The 15,772-nt window shown below is 57.3% G+C and overlaps 1 protein-coding gene across 5 annotated transcripts in view; it reads right to left on the reverse strand.

Annotated features, from left to right (window-relative positions):
* SS18L1 (SS18L1 subunit of BAF chromatin remodeling complex) overlaps nucleotides 1-15,766 on the reverse strand; it is a 28,560-nt gene extending 12,794 nt beyond the window's left edge. For 3 of the 5 annotated variants that reach the window (XR_012376884.1, XR_012376883.1, XR_003206461.2), the window contains exons 1-7: nucleotides 5,842-6,292; nucleotides 5,051-5,135; nucleotides 3,540-3,684; nucleotides 2,799-2,996; nucleotides 1,817-1,981; nucleotides 1,380-1,484; nucleotides 347-439 (exon numbers count right to left, since the gene is read on the reverse strand). Coding sequence is in view for 1 of the 5 variants with exons in the window: in XM_025864970.1 (XP_025720755.1) it covers nucleotides 347-439; nucleotides 1,380-1,484; nucleotides 1,817-1,981; nucleotides 2,799-2,996; nucleotides 3,540-3,684; nucleotides 5,051-5,135; nucleotides 5,842-5,918 (868 nt within the window). In the remaining 4 variants the exon portion in view is untranslated. Of the gene's footprint in view, nucleotides 1-346; nucleotides 440-1,379; nucleotides 1,485-1,816; nucleotides 1,982-2,798; nucleotides 2,997-3,539; nucleotides 3,685-5,050; nucleotides 5,136-5,841; nucleotides 6,293-15,728 lie in introns of those variants that run through there. The other 2 variants (XM_025864970.1, XR_003206460.2) reach the window with 2 other exon arrangements.
* Nucleotides 15,767-15,772: the final 6 nt, after the last annotated feature.

A 15,772-nucleotide genomic window follows, 5' to 3' on the forward strand; every position in this document is an offset into this window, starting at 1 on the left:
GGGCTGAACCCAAGGAAGCCACACAGTCCATGGGCACTGCCCGGCTGGCTCAGGAGGGGTGCGCGGCGCCTGAGCCGCCCCGACCGAGTCTGGAGCTCCTGAGGGCGTTCAGCCGAGCTCACAAGCCCCAAGCTGCCCAGCCGAGCCCGATGGTGGAGTCTGGGCCCCTGCGACCCCCATGCGGCCCGTCAAGCCCCCTCCGCCCACCTGCGTCATGAACGGGGATGCGTTCTGTGGCCTGCATTTGCCGCCTCCGCGAGTATGTGCGGCCCCACACAGCCCTGCGCCACCTGCTGCGGGTGTGTGTCTGACCCGGAGCTCGCCGCGCGGCCCCTGTGCTCCTTACCGCCCTCGTAGTAGTGCTGTGCGGGCTCCTCAAAGGACCGGTCGTAGCTCTGCTCCGTGTAGGACGACTGCTGGTAGGCATAGTCGCCGTGTCCTGCAGGCAAACAGAGGCCACGTGCAGTCAGCGGAGGCCCAGACAGCCGTAAACTGAACGGGCAATGCTGTCGGCTCAGGAATGTCCAGACCTGGACCTGGATCCATTTTCCCTGCACTACGCCCACGAAGAAGCTTCCTACCACCTCCTGGCCTCCGTTCCTCCCTTTAAGATGCAAACCACCACCCTACTTGTGGGGTGAGCACGAGGAGTCTGTCAGTCACGGAGCACACAGGGAGGGTGTATCCAGTGCCCAACACATGACAAGCTCCGCCCGCACTGCCATCCCGCTGCCGGCTCCCGGGGGGTCTGCTGGGGGGCTGCCGGCTCCCGGGGGGTCTGCTGGGGGGCGCTGTGCACCCTCAGGAGGACTTTGCCGCTGTTCCATGGGGGGGCAGCCCTGTGCTGGCCTCAGCCCCCCCACCTCACATATGCTCCCTGGCTAGTGTCGCCCCCCCTCCCCAAATCCCACCCATCCTCTATACACCTCCACAAACCCTGAGACGATTTAAAATGACTGAAAGGTGAGCGTCGAAGGAAAACCATCTGCAGAGACTGAGCAGCAGCTACAAACAGCCAGCTCAGCTTTGTCCCCTTCCTGAAGGCGTTTCACAATGACGCTTGGATCCCTCTTTTGAAACAGTTTTACGCACCTATTCATCCCAGCTGTAACCCCTACTGCCCTTTGCAAGGGAGGCGAGGAGCCTCAAGTCTGTGAGCAGCTGTGGCCTAAGCCAGAAGCTTCTCTTGGCAGAGACCAGCCCCGGCCCGCTGCCAGACCAGCCCTCAGCCTCATCCCCAAACACACTCGGGTGCGGGGACTCTGGAGGCTGTGCTGGCAGAAGTCAGGGCGGCAGGTCTGAATGGGAGTGCGCGGAGAGCCGTGCTCAGTAGCCTCTGCGATCCTGCTGTTGCCCAGCAGCGCGGGCGCGGGCCTCACCGTCGGGGTAGTACTGCTGGCTCATGGGCTCCGAGGCGGCCTGGCTGTGGCCATACTGCTCACCACCGTAGTACTCCTCCTGGCCCAGGTACTGCTGGGACGACCCTGGGGGCAGGCAGCGCACATGGGACGTTAACTCAGGACATTCTTCTGTTTCAGGAGGACCCCCTCGACGCCCCCCCCCCCCCGGGAAATTCTCTCCCACGTCCAGCCCCGGGTACCCTGGACTGGGTACTTACAAACACGACCGCCCCAGCCCCTACAGCGCCCGACTGCACCCCCTACGGCGGCTCGAGCCTGGTCTGCCTCCAGGAGCAGCACTGGCTTTCAACCCTCCATGCTCCGTGAGCCCCATCTGGCTCCGGGCCCCCCGTCTTCTCGTTCAATACTAAGGAATGTGCAGCTTCTCAGGGAGAACGGCACGGCACGGGCATTACCTTGCTGGGCGGGCCGGTAGGGCGCCATGGGCCGCTGCCCCATCATGCTGCTTCCCTGGCCGCTCTGGCCCATCATGGCGATGGACGACTGGCCCTGGTAGTGCTGGCTCCCGCCCTGCGCCGAGTTGTAGTGGGACGAGGCTGCCTGCTGGTGCATCATGGACACTGGGCGACACGACAGACCCGAATAACCCCGAGAAGCTCCCTGGGTGGGCACCCGCACCCCTCACCCCAGACCCCGACGGCACCCTTCTCCCAGGCCTCCTCCACGCTCGGGAAAAACATGAGCCCCGTCCTCCCAAATCCCCAAGGCTGGTCCCGGAGGAGCGAGGCCTGGGCCCGCCCCCAAGACTTGGGCCTCTAAGGCTCTTGGTGGGCGGCCTCTGCCCCTTGGCCTGTCCAGCCGTGCCGCCCCTGCTCAGAACCCACTAGAGCAGCATTATCCGATGGGATGGGAGGAGAACCATATCAAAAAATAGAAGGAAACAGGTGAAATCTATTTTAGTAATATATTTTATTTGACTCATTATATCCAAAATATCCCCGTTTTCGGTATATAATTGATAGTAAAAATAAACGGAAGAGGTGCTGCGTGTTCTCCCTTTTCTGTATTAAGCCTTTGAACTCCGGTGCCTGACACTCCGGGACATCTCCATTTGGGCCCGATGCTACCCGGCGCTCAGCGCCCCGTGCCTGGCCCGCGGGGACCCCGTGCCCCAGCATCTGTGGTCCCGTACCCTGCCTATGCCGCCCCCCACCCCGGGTGAGCCTGGCTCTGTCCCCTCGGCAGAGCCTTCCCTGGAGCTGCCATAGGGAACAGTGGGAATCCCTCCAGAGCCAGACCCAGGGTCCGCAGCACTTCAGAAGCCCCTAGCACCTTGTACACAGCCTGCACACACTTCAGAGGGCCCCAGGGACCGTCCCGGGGTTGGGTAGGAGTCCTGGGGGCTGTGGGGGTGCCCTAGGGCGGACAGGGTGGTACCTGGGTTGGACTGCATGTTGATGTTGGCCCGTGACACGTAGTTGCCGATGGCGCCCTGGCCCTGCAGGGGCACGCTCTGCGAGGCGGGTCCCGAGTGGCTGTAGCCAGGCCCTGAGCCGTGGCCGCTGCCTGACATACTCATGGAGGTGGTGGGCAGCGTGCTCTGAGCTGTCTGCTGCATGGATACGTGGTTTGGACCTGCCAGGAGCACAAGGAGGGCCTTGACTCCATGGAAGACCAGCCTTGTTGCTAGATATCCCGAGTTCCTTCACGTGATCGTGGGGAGGGAGGCTAACCCATGGTCAACAGCACCACAAATGACGTAAACGAGTAAGTGATGAACAAAGAAACAAGCACACATGCCGACCATGTAGAGGTCTCGCCCGTTCGCTATCCCACCGGCTATTGATAGTTCTTGCTCCACAGGTAACCTTTCTGTTCTTGTTTAAAAAAATCCACATGGAACCCCACACGTCGATTTGAGGTGGCCATAATTGGGCAGTGTCAAAGCAGAGTAGAGGATCTAGAGTGCTTTATTCCCTTCGCATGTTACCCCCCCGCGCTCGGGCGCCCGGGCATGGCAGCTGACCAGCAGCCAGGACCTCTGGGAGGAGAGAGGTCCCACACTTAGCTCTGCAGGGCATGGGGTACCCTGCTGAGACAGCCAGTCACCTGGAAGCCTGAGTGGGTGACATGCTGCCAGGAACCAACCCCCACCCCAAAGGGCTCAGGGCTACTCACCGTTACCGATCTGGCCCTGCATGAGGGAGGACGGGGGCAGGCCCGTGCCAATGGCATCGCTGAGGCTGCCCTGGGAGTGGAGGCCCTGGCTGGAGCCGCTCTGGGACAGCGCTCCGGGGCCCAGGTTCATGTTCTGGGTTGGCGGCTACAGGCAACAGGGAGGTAACAGGGAGGATGGTTAACCCAGAGAATAACCACCTGAAGCCCTCCAGGGATTTGGCAGCCCATGAGATCTACCCCTACATTTCATGGCCACTTGGCAAATGTCTCTAATCCCCTGTTGCTCTCACATCTGATCAGATGACTGTGGATGACTAGGCCCAAACATCTCAGGCCAAGGACACGATACACCAAGCATTCTTGTGTGAACGTTCAGAACTTAAATCAACACAAACTTGGAGATTCAAAGATAGGTCCTCTTTATTGGGGCTACAGGGAGCCACCTTGCCAGCCCACCAGACCGCATCTACCTCATCTTACTCCACAGCCCTGCCCCTCCCCCTTGGCCTCAGCTGGCCGGGGTTCTGTGTGTCCCGCATCCACACCACCCCACGCCCAAGGGCCTTTGCACTGACTGCCCTGTGTCTTAGCATTGGCATATTCCCATTGCTCCTCATCTCCGTGTGCCCTGCCAGCTGCTGCAAGCCCAACTCTGATCAGGATGTGGAGGGTGACGGGACTGGGACTGAGTGACCCCTGCACCCTCATCGCCTAGATCCAGACCAAACAGCAGCTCCGACGCGTTGGACACATGGGCTGCCTAGACCCGGCTGAGAAAACAAAGTTCCCCCCAGGATCCACTGGTATCTCTAGGGTGAGGAGTCGCAATTTCATAGCCAATCAAGTTGGTTTAACGATTTTATCAGCAAAACACTTCCTGTCACTTATGCTGTCACTTTCCAGGGGACTTGGGGGCATCGAGGGATAAGCTGTTCCCGGTGACAGGTCTGTCCTGACACCTCCGTGCCCACCACGGTCAACGCGGGCCGGGCCCTCTTGGGGCCGTACCTTCCTATTCTCCAGGCAGGAGGCAGCCACTGCCGGACCTTGCCTTGGCGGCAATTTGATTTGGGGAAAATGGGTTTAAAAAAGTTAGACACTAAACCATTTACACTGACACTGAAAGTACCCCTGCACTGGGTACAGTTTTGCTGCTAAATCAGAGCAGTATACGTTCCTGGGCCACCACCGTTCCAATCGCTCACAGGGCCCGTGATAAAGAGCGAGAATCCCCTGCGCCACTTCCTGTCCTCCTGAGACCCGCCTCCCACCATTTCTAGGTTTGGCTCCTGGGGGTCACCTCCCTTTGCTAAAGAAACTGATGTCACGACTCTGACCAGTGCACTTCAGACTCTGTCTGACTGGCCTCCCGCCCCCTTCCCATGCCTCTGTTACTTGGTTACTCCAGGTAACGCGCTCAGACATCTGCTCCCCGAACTGGCAGTCTGAGGCCGGGCCTGACTGTGCTGGGCAAGGGTGGGGCCCACTGTCCCCCGTGTGTGGGCACTCACGGCGGGGAGCAGGGACTGCATGTTCTGGTTGGAGTCCGCGATCGTGGCCAGGTAGACCAGGTTCCGGTGCAGGATCTGCTGGTACCTGCAGTTCGGGGGCACACGGTGAGGCAGAGGAGGCTGCAGGCCCATCCGACAACGTTCACCCAGGGCAGCCTGGCCTTGCAGCCAAGCCCCCGGGGGATGTGGACCCCCGACAATGCCCAGGGACAGGGCAGGCAAGAGTGCTCTGTGGTCCAGGACAGGGCCAGGCAGGGAACAGGGTCCAGCCTGAGTCCTGAGCGGGATCCTGTCTGATGACAACACGCTGAAAGACCCCAAGGTGGTGGCCAAGGCAGAGGTGTCAGCAGACCTGTTCAGAGGATGGGAGTGGGGGGGGCAGGAGGCACGAGGAGGCCCAAGACAGAGACTGAGGGAGACACAGGAAGGGATACCGGAGAACGAGGCCTCCTCCATCGGACCCTGACACCAGGCGGACTCGGAACCTCCGCACCCCTGAAGAGGTTCCCCCAAACAGGCCGGGGGGTGGGGTGGGGACAGCCCCCAGGCACGTGGTGGCTGCTCACACACGTCACACCTCTGGGGGCCTCAGACAGCTGGCTCATGCCCCTACTCTGCATCCAGCCCTGGGGGGGGGTCACACAAGGTCCCACCCGGAGGAGCTCACTGTGCCCCGGCGTGTCCACCAGTGGTACCCTCTCCTCCCACACTTTCATGTCCCTCCAAACCTTCTCCCCCTCCTTGGGGAGCCATCCTCTGAGGGTGACGTCCATAGCCCGACGGCCACTTACTGGGTGCACTCGGCCGTCTTGCCCTTGCTCTGGTAGTCCAGGATACACTGTATCAGGTGGTGGTTCTCATCCAGCATCTGAAGGGGAAGCAGACGTGAACACAGGACACAGATGTGTCTGCGGTGTCCAGCCGGGGGCCGGGGGTTACAACGGGGCGCCTGCCGGAGTCACTCCATCAGGTGCGCAATGGTAACTGTCACCAGCGTGCAGGTGTTCTAGAGAGAGAACTCTAACCCTTCCATATCGCCCTGGCCAGCAGGACCGAACATTTCCCACACCCTTGTGCTAAGCATGGCCTCCCACGTGTCAGGGTCCGTCCCCCCCACAAACCCAGGGGCAGGTTCCAGGTTCTCTCACGCAGCAGAGGAAAACCCACAGCCCACAGGACTCCCCATTGTCTAGGGCCCTGACCACAGTGCATTTGCCAGCTAGGCTGGGCCCTGGAGTGCTAAGTTCCTGTCTGGAGAGCCCCGCATCATGGCCACACAAGCAGTCCCTCCTGAGAGAGGCCGCTCACAGCCCCGCAGAGCATCACAAAGACCCAAAAGAGCCGGCTTTTCAGGCTGGCCACCTGGCGGGCAGCCCCTGGGATGGCCTGGGGACACCCAGGAGGACGTGAGGAAGAAGTACGAGAGGGAGGAGCGCCTAACGGGAGGAGCGGAAGCGCAGTAGGGCTGCGCCGGCGGAGGTGGGGGGTAGGACCAGGCAGCCCTGGGCAGCCCACCCTGGCGGCCCGGGGTCTGGTCAGCACTCAGGACTAGGGAGGGCACAGTGCACACCCTTCTCCACCCGGCTGTGAAGAGAAGATTCGGCTCAGTCACCACCTGTGCATGCAACCAGCTTCTGCCCTCTGCAAGGAGAGGCAGAACTGGGCCCAAGGCAAACGCTGCTTTCCACAAAGAGGTCTTTACTCAGAAACTTGTGCTAAAAGAAAAATCTATGCGTTCTGCCCTCCACAAATTGTGCCTGGTCCCCGCGGTGCAGGTGCTTCTGGGCAAGCTCAGCTCTGCAGGCCCCTGAGCGAGAGGAGGGGCCCACCTGCTTACCACCGGCTCGAGGGGCACCTACCCTTCCTCCCTGGGCACCGTCAGCCCCTCACTGCCCTCTGACCTCAGAGTCGTGCTCCTACAGAGCTTGGGGCCCAAACCTGTCCATGGAGGGGAGACCAAGGCGCAGAGGGCCTGGCCCCACCCTGCTGCAAGGCCAAGTCCATCCTGAGGCCCTGCAAGCGACCTGTGCGACCCCGGGGTCGGTCTCTCTCGCTGTTTTAAGTTAGAGCTCTGTCCTGTCCCCACTGCGGAGAGCATGGGGGTCAGTGACCCCCCCCGGCTGAGGAGCCTGCCCAGATGGGAGGACCGGAGGGTGGCACCGTGGGCCCAGCGGCCACCTGTGGGCAGGTTCAGGGGGGACTGACCGCGAAAGGGCACGTTACGACTCTTTGCCCAGATTAAGGGAAACAACCATGAAAGACCTTCCTTTTCCTCTAAAAGCACCCTTATAAGGCTTCAGCTTCCCTGACAGAAATTCCTGGGCAGGAATTTGCTTCCAAGGACATACACCGCTGACCTGAAATGTTTTATGCTCAGGATGCTCACTTCAGCATCATTCTTAACACTCAACCATGGGGAGAAGCTAAATGGTGAATGACAGTGTCACTTACACAAACTGGGGCCAAACCAGCCATCGTAAACGTTCCTACAGTTTTTATAAGCATGAGGAAACATTCTACCGTAAGGGTGAGAAGAGGAAAAAGCAAGGGACAGGGCACGATCTCCATTAAGTTAAAAACACTCAGGAACAGAGGCCAGGCCAAGGTGGGTGAAAGACAGCGGACTGGATGCCCTGACCTCTGAACCCTGGCGACCCCTGTGAGTAAGGGACAAAATAGGGCTGCGAACAGAGAAGGGCTGAGGCAGCAGTGCCAGCAGCAGGGTTCCAGAACTGGAGGACAGCAAACAAGTGAGAAGTGAATGAGCAGACCAGACCCCAGGGCGCCAGCTGTGAGACAGCCACATGGGAGCCCAGAGGCTGGCAGGAGGCCGACAAGAAGGTATGAGGCAGGGCCAAGGCACTGAAGGCCAGAGAGTGCCCCCAGTGACACCACAGACCAACCCTGAGCATGTGAGCCCTGCCCCCGGCCAGGCCCTCAACGAGAGTGCTCCTGGGAAGCCTGCGATCTAGACAAGCCGAGGACACAGAGGGCTTACCTGGGGGAGATGAAGACCATGCCAGAAAGAAACTTACAAAAAGAAGAAAGAAGCGCACAAATATTATTAATGTCCCCAGAAGCAAGAAAGATTATGACGTTAGTAAAAGACACTATTAAACACAACAGAGATAGAACAAAACAGAGCTCTGGGTTATTTCTATAGTCACCAGAACAAAAAACAATCAATGGACGGCTTGGAACATAAAGTTGAGGAAAACTCCTAGAAAGCAAATTAAAAAAACTAAAGTAAAAAACAGAAAAGGCAATAAAATTAGAAAAACAATCCAAGTGGCAAGAAACAATTCTTCCCGGACATCCAGAAAGAGAACACAGAGAAAAATCTGCAATGTGTTTTCTCAGAACTGAAGGATATGAATTTCCAGATTAGAATGTTCTCCGAGGGGCCAGCTTGCCAGAAACATTGAGGACAAAGAGATCCTAACAAAGAATGTACTGAGAAACCATGGCATTGAGCTCCTCCACACAGGCCAGAAGTTGGCAAACGGTGGAGGAGCAATAGCCTGATCTGGAGGGGAGGCTTCCTGAGGAGACATGACCAATCCCGAGTGAGACTTTCTGAGGAGAAATTACCTATCCTGAGGTGTGCGTGTGTATGTGGGGTCTTCCTGGAGAGATGACCAATCCCGAGTGAGACTTTCTGAGAAGGGATGAACTGATCTCAAGAGGAGGCTTCCTGAGGAGATGGCCAATCCTGAGTGAGACTTCCTGAAGAGAAATGACTGATCCCGAGCAAGACTTTCTGAGAGGTGACCGATCCCGAGGGGGGCCTTCCTGAGGAGACATGACTAATCTTGTGCAAGACTTTCTGAGGAGGGATGACTCAATCCAGAGGGGAGGCTTCCGGAGGAGACATGACCAATCCCGAGTAAGACTTTCTGAGGAGAGATGACCCGATCTCAAGGGGAGGGTTCCTGAGGAGATGGCCAATCCTGAGCGAGACTTCCTGAGGAAAAATGACTGATCCTGAGGGGAGGCTTCCTGAGAAGAGATGACTGACCCCGAGCAAGACTTTCTGAGGAAAGATGACCAATCCCGAGGGGGACCTTCCTGAGGAGACATGACCAATCCCAAACAAGACTTTCTGAGAAGGCATGACCCGATCCTGAGAGGAGGTTTCCTGAGGCGAGAGAACCAATCCTGAGCGAGACTTCCTGAGGAGAAATTACCTATCCTGAGGTATGTGTGTGTGTGTGTGTGTGTGTGCTGGGGGGGGGGGTGTCTTCCTGAAGAGAGATGACCAATCCTGAGTGAGACTTTCTGAGGAGGGATGACCCGATCTCAAGGGGCAGCTTCCTGAGGAGTTAGCCAATCTTGAGCAAGACTTTCTGAGGAGGGATGACCTGATCCTGAGGGGAGGCTTCCTGAGGAGAGATGACCCATCCTGAGCGAGGCTTCCTGAGACATGACCAATCCTGAGTAAGACTTTCTGAGGAGATATGACCAATCCTGAGAGGAGGTTTCCTGAAGAGAGATGACCCATCCTGAGGGGAGGCTTCCCGAGGAGAGAGAACCAATCCTGAGCAAGACTTCCTGAGGAGAAATTACCTATCCTTAGGTATGTGTGGGTGGGTGGGGGGTCTTCCTGAAGAGAGATGACCAATCCTGAACGAGACTTTCTGAGGAGGGATGACCTGATCTCAAGAGGAGGCTTCCTGAGGAGATGGCCAATCCTGAGCAAGACTTTCTGAGGAGGGATGACCTGATCCTGAGGAGAGGCTTCCTGAGGAGAGATGACCAATCCTGAGTAAGACTTTCTGAGGAAAGATGACCAATCCTGAGGGGAGGCTTCTTGAGAAGAGATAACCAATCTGGAGCAAGACTTCCTGAGGAGAAATTACCTATCCTGAGATGTGTGTGTGTGTGGGGGGGTCTTCCTGAAGAGAGATGACCAATCCTGAGCGAGACTTTCTGAGGAGGGATGACCTGATCCTGAGCAAAACTTTCTGAGGAGAGATGACCAATCCCGAGGAGGGCCTTCCTGAGGAGACATGACCAATCCCGAGGAGGGCCTTCCTGAGGAGACATGACCAATCCCGAGTAAGACTTTCTGAGGAGAGATGACCAGTCCTGAGGAGAGGCTTCCTGAAGAGAGATGACCAATACTGAGGGGAGGCTTCCTGAGAAGACATAACCAATTCTGAGCAAGGCTTCCTGAGGAGAAATGACTGATCCCAAGGGGAGGCTTCCTGAGGAGAGATGACCGATCCTGAGCAATACTTTCTGAGGAGAGAGGACTGATCCCAAGGGGGACCCTCCTAAAGAGACGTGACCAATCCCAAGCAAGACTTTCTGAGGAGGGATGACCTGATCCAGAAGCAAGGCTTCCTAAGGAAAGATGACCAATCCTGAGGGGAAGGGGGGCCTTCTGAGGAGAGATGACCCAAGAGCTTGGTAACACCATCTGGAGGAGCCAGAGGTCAACATCGAGTTATGACTGATGAGTGGTGGTGAGAGGTCCTCGTCTGAGTGTCTCTCTCATTTCTGCCCCTCTGGTCTTCCCACCCAAAGCCACCAGGGTGAGCCAGCCTCTGCTCCTTTTTGGACATATGACTCCCTCCTCCCTACAGGTGGAGCAGTTTCTTCCTTCTGGTCTACATTGGTCCCTTTCTGCTCTGACATCTTGGAGATTCTTCTATATCAGCATATAAAATCCTACCTAATCATTGTCCCCAAAGCTCCCAAGTTTCCTAAGAATCCCACATGGGATTCACTCGGGCTCAGACCTTCTGCTGCTACAGACAGGGCCACAAGGCTTGCCTCCCACGACATGCGGTGGATGGACGCATGAGGGAAGTTCCTAGGAGCGGGCTGAGGTGTAAGAGGGAAGAACCCTGGCTAACCGGATAGCTGGTTAGGCATCACCAGGTGGCTGAACCAGCACTTGGCACTTCTGCTGCCTCTTCCCTCTCCATCTCAGGGCAGCTACATTGCTCATGGATCAGGGCTCCCAGTCTACCCTCCTAGCACACAGGCAGCCACCAGGGAATACGTGAGAGGTCAGCAAGTGGTGTCAGACTCTACTGAGGAAAGCCAATGGGACCCAACTGCAGAATACATGAATTAGGTGTGTGGGTTTAAAAAAAAAAAACAACACAAAGCCCACATGCAAAGTGTCCTTGGGAGGAGCCGGCCCCTGCCTTGTGTTCCTAGCTCTGTGTTTGACGCACACGTCCAATTGCCAAAAACTCTAAAGGCACAGTAAAACACGCCTAACGTTAATGCAACAGCAAACCCCCTTTTATCTTCCTTAGGGCACGCAGGAGTCCCTTCCTGTCTTCAGGGCTGGAAGCGCTTACAAATGCCCATCACAGGCAGCAAGACCACTTGGCTTCTGTGAGAGCTTCCACGCGGAAGGAAGAGGTGTGTGTTCTCTCAAACGCGCGATGTTCGCTCGGGTCTTGCGCATGCAGCAGCCACATGCTCTTCCCGGTACGGCCCTGGACTTGCCACGGTGACCTGCCCTCTGGGACGGGCCTCTCACGTCCTTTTCAGAATGCCACTGATACATGCTGGTCAAGTGTCTGCTCAGAAGGCTGAAGACCCTCAGTGAGGATGCCAGCCGCCCTCCTGTGCCAGGTCCCCTTACTCAGCCAGAGGCACAGCCTGTGAGGAGCTCACAGCGTCGTCCACGTATGGAGGGGGGGGAACTGAGGCGCCGAAAGGCTACGCCCGGGAATCCACCAGGTGAGGAAGAATCTGAGTCCAGGAGGCTCCCCCGAGCCCTGCAGCGCCGCAGGGTCCCGTCCTCACCCTCACCCCTGGGGCCTACCGTCCCCCCACCTCCCAGCAACCTCTAGCTGAGAAGGAACAGGTACGCCCATCAACGCTGTGAGCTCTACACAGGAAACACGCTGGCCAAGTGGAACGGGACCGAGTTACGGGAGCCCTCTCTGCACCAACGTCCAGCACCTTCTCCCGGGAGCTTTGGACGTGTCACGGTTCACGTGGCAGGGTGAGCAGTGAGGATGCACACTGCAGACGAGGCAGGAAGGACTGGCCTGACCCCTCTACAGGTCCTGCAGGACTTGGGGACACCAGTGCCGGGCCGCCCCAACTCCCGCACCCGTGGAGCTGGGGGCGCCAGTTCCGTGTTCACAGCCTGGGGACCCCAGGGCCGCCGCCCTCTGACCCCCGAGCGCGCAGGGCAGGTGCTCAGGCCCGGACCCGTGGGCTGGGGAACAGGTTAGGGGCAGAGGGCCAGGGCCACGAGAATGCCAGTGGGGACCACCCGTTAGTGCCACGCGGCAAACCCCGGCTGCCGCCCCCTCCGTCTGGAAGCTGCAAACACAGCTACTGTGAGGCAAACCAACGCATGCTGGCGGCGGCGACCACTGCACCTCACTCAAATGCTTCCTCAGCCTCCAGGCCTGAGGAGCTCTGCGGGGCCCAGGCAGCAGGCAGGGCAAACGCTGTCTCTGGAGGAGCACGGGGCAGGGGGGCTCGTTGCCATGCTTTACAGGCACAGGCAGAGAACACGGGCCTGTTCCCTTCTTGAGAATGTGCTTCCTTACACTTCCCCCACAGGGGCTGACTCAGGGCATCATGGAGCAGCACCCTCACACAAAGCCAACCAACAGCACCCCAGGCCCTGGCTCCCGCCCGCCCCAGGGCTGTGCTCCCACCCACACCACCCCCTCCTGTCCCTGAGGATGGGAAAACAGGTCTGGTGGTTCCCTTGATCGGGGCTCTGCTCAGTGGGGAGAAGGCTTTCAGTGACAGCTGCCTAGGACAGTCAATTAGCCAAGGCGGGGCTTGGCATCCACAAGCCATTTGCAGTTGGGCAACAGGTAATGTTAAAAATGGCCAGTTTACCATCCTTACCAACTTAGCCCCCATTCTTTAAGACAAAGTCCAGGTCTGAGAGAGCATATGGCAACCACACCCAACCTAGATGGCCATCCCTCACCTCTGTGCCCCCGACCCCCCAGCCCTGGAGGACAAAGGGGCCCCTGGCTCAGACCCCAGGCATGGCACCTGCCCTCGCGGCTCCCACCTTCCTAGCCTGGACCTGCACTGGCAGACAGCCCAGGTGCCCAAATGTCTACCAGCTCCACCCCACTCCCACAGCGCCTGTCTCCCCACTGCACAGCGTGCTGGGGGCACTGACACGAGACGCTGTGCCCACCCTCTAGCCAAGAACACGGATTAAGAAAAGCAACACAAGCAGTAACAATAACACTTACATTTATTAAGCAACCACGTGTGCCAAGCAACAAGGAGGGGTCTGCATACCAGCCAAGCCCCGGTGTGCAGGGCCTCCTCCAGTGTGCCCAAGCCCAGCCACATGGCCCACAGAGGTGACCACAATCCCACCCCTCCTGCGGCAGTAGGGGCACAGCTCTGGCCAGCGGGGAATCCCTGGTCCCCAACCAGGGGAGAGTGGCCAGGGCGGCTCCCAGCCTGCAGGCCACCTAGCCGGGTACAGGGACCAATGGAGTTTGCTGGGATACACCGCCCATCTCCACCTCAGGGGCCCTGGCAAAGTCACATTCCCTGTGGTTCTCACAGAAGGGCAGTTCTGCCTATGTCTCCCACGCACCGAAACGGTGTTTGCTCACTATGAGAGAAACCACGTCGGCACACAGCCCCAGCTCCCCAAAGCAGGCTGGCTCTCCCAGCCCTTCCCGTTTTGGTCCCGTGATCTGCTCCATGCAGACCACCGGTGAGACCACCCTTAACTCCTTCAATCTTCCATACCCTTCTACGCAGGCCACGTGTGGAACCACCTGCAATTCCCTTGATCTTCTAGACCCTTCCTACCCTTGCACCTTGGTTTTCCTTCTCTAGAACACCCCTACCCCACACGCTCTGTTATGGGTTACATTGTGTTTTTCAAGATATCATGTTCCAGTCTTAATCCCCAGTACCTGCGAATGTGGCCTTATTTGGAGATAATGGTCTTCGCAGATATGATCAAGTTAAGGTGAGATCAGACTGAAGAAAAGTGGGCCCTAAACACTCTGGCTAGCATCCTTGAGAAGAGAGGGGAAATTTGGACACAGAGGAGACCACCACAGGAAGACCAAAGCAGAGATAGGGGTGATGCGTCTACAAGCCAGGAGCACCAGGAGTTCAGAGAAAAAATATATAGCAGATCCTCTCTGAGAGCCCCAGAAAGTCACCAACCCCGCCAACACCTTAATTTTGGACATCTGGCCTCCATGCTGTGAGAAAATAAATTTCCGCTGTTTTAAACCACCAAGTTTACTGTGACATTATGGCAGCCATAGAAAACGCACACATCTGCCTTTCCCAGACACTTCCACTGACAAGACCACTATCGTAGATGCTCTAGTACATACTGAGCACCAACTGTGCCAGGCATTGTGCCAGGAAAAGCATGCAACAAAGCATAAGTCAGTGACTCGCAAACTTAGGAGCCCAGGCAATTTGTCAAAATGCGACACTCGTCACGTTACTGTCAAGAGCATGAGGGAGGGAACACCTGAGTGGACCTTAAAGGCTGAGGAGACAAACTTCTGCTCAAATATACCCTAAGGACAAGTTGTATACTTCCCGCTGCCACTACCAAGCTAGCTCCCAAGGAACCCCTGGTTTCTCTCAACCCTCTAAGCATGAGTGTAAGACATGGACCTCTGAGCCCCCCCTAGACTGCCAACAAGAGCCCTGGCTACAACCACGCGCTGCCAACACACCAAGGCAAGTACAGGGACCGCTAACCCCATCAGGTCAAATCAGATGAGCGCCTGAACCGAAGACCCATTTTCAATGGTCGGCAGGTTTCCCTCTTTCTGACCTGTTGTCTGGGAGCAGTGCTCTGACACACACACTTCTGCTTGGAGACTTTGGAGAGCGATCCTAGAGGGTGAGTGCAAAGTACAAATAACTAAACGACTGTTGGACCAAAGGTAGCTTCGGGAACAGTCACTGTGCTCATCACACTGAGCTCCAAAAAGCCAAGGTGCCAGGGGACCCCCTTGGATTGCCAAAGTGTGCCTCTGAGCCGGATCGCCTGACCCTCTGCCTAGCCAAGCATTCCCGGATCAGCAGTCTTGGCTCCAGAAGACCACTGGGCTTGTCTCCCGGCAAAGCACTTAGCTTCGCTATATCTCAGTTTCCTTGTCTATAAAACAGAGATGATGGTAACTGCCACAAAAAATTAAATGAGTTAAGATCTGCAAAGCCCTCGAGCAGTGCCGTGCGCAGAGCACACCACTTAAGAGTTCGCTATACAGAAAACATGGTTCACTTCTCCGTCCATGTTTCTGCCTCTCTTAGGTCCTCTCTTCACAGTTTACAGCTTACTGAGGTTCATTGTTAAATACCAACCGCACCAAACGTAGTCTCCAAACAGAGAAGAGACTGAGGACAAAGCACACAAGGTCCTAGCGGGCCATTAAGGAAGGGGGGCCCGCGGTCATCAAGGTGACCCCCCGGGGGGGGGGGGGAGAAGCTAGTGGGAACCAGGGCGCATCGCGACCCAAGAATCCGGAGGGCGAAGGAGAAATCAGGGCAGCTACCGAAGACGATGGGAAAATTCAAACGGGAATGGCTAACACCAATTTCCTTCTGAACGTCTTCTACGGAGAAACAGAAGAAAATTTAAAATCTCGACTGGAAAGCGTCAGGCTCTTGTGAAAGATGCCCCCACACCCCTGTGAGAGTTATCTCGGTCGAGCCACAAGGCCAAACTTACAGGACGCGGGGAAAGGCTGTAAAGCGAATCGGTAAAGTTTCTGT

Source organism: Callorhinus ursinus, unplaced genomic scaffold, assembly GCF_003265705.2.
Source record: "Callorhinus ursinus isolate GAN/ISIS: 27379988/994484 unplaced genomic scaffold, GSC_fseal_2.0 scaffold89, whole genome shotgun sequence".
Classification (NCBI taxonomy): Eukaryota; Metazoa; Chordata; class Mammalia; order Carnivora; family Otariidae; genus Callorhinus; species Callorhinus ursinus.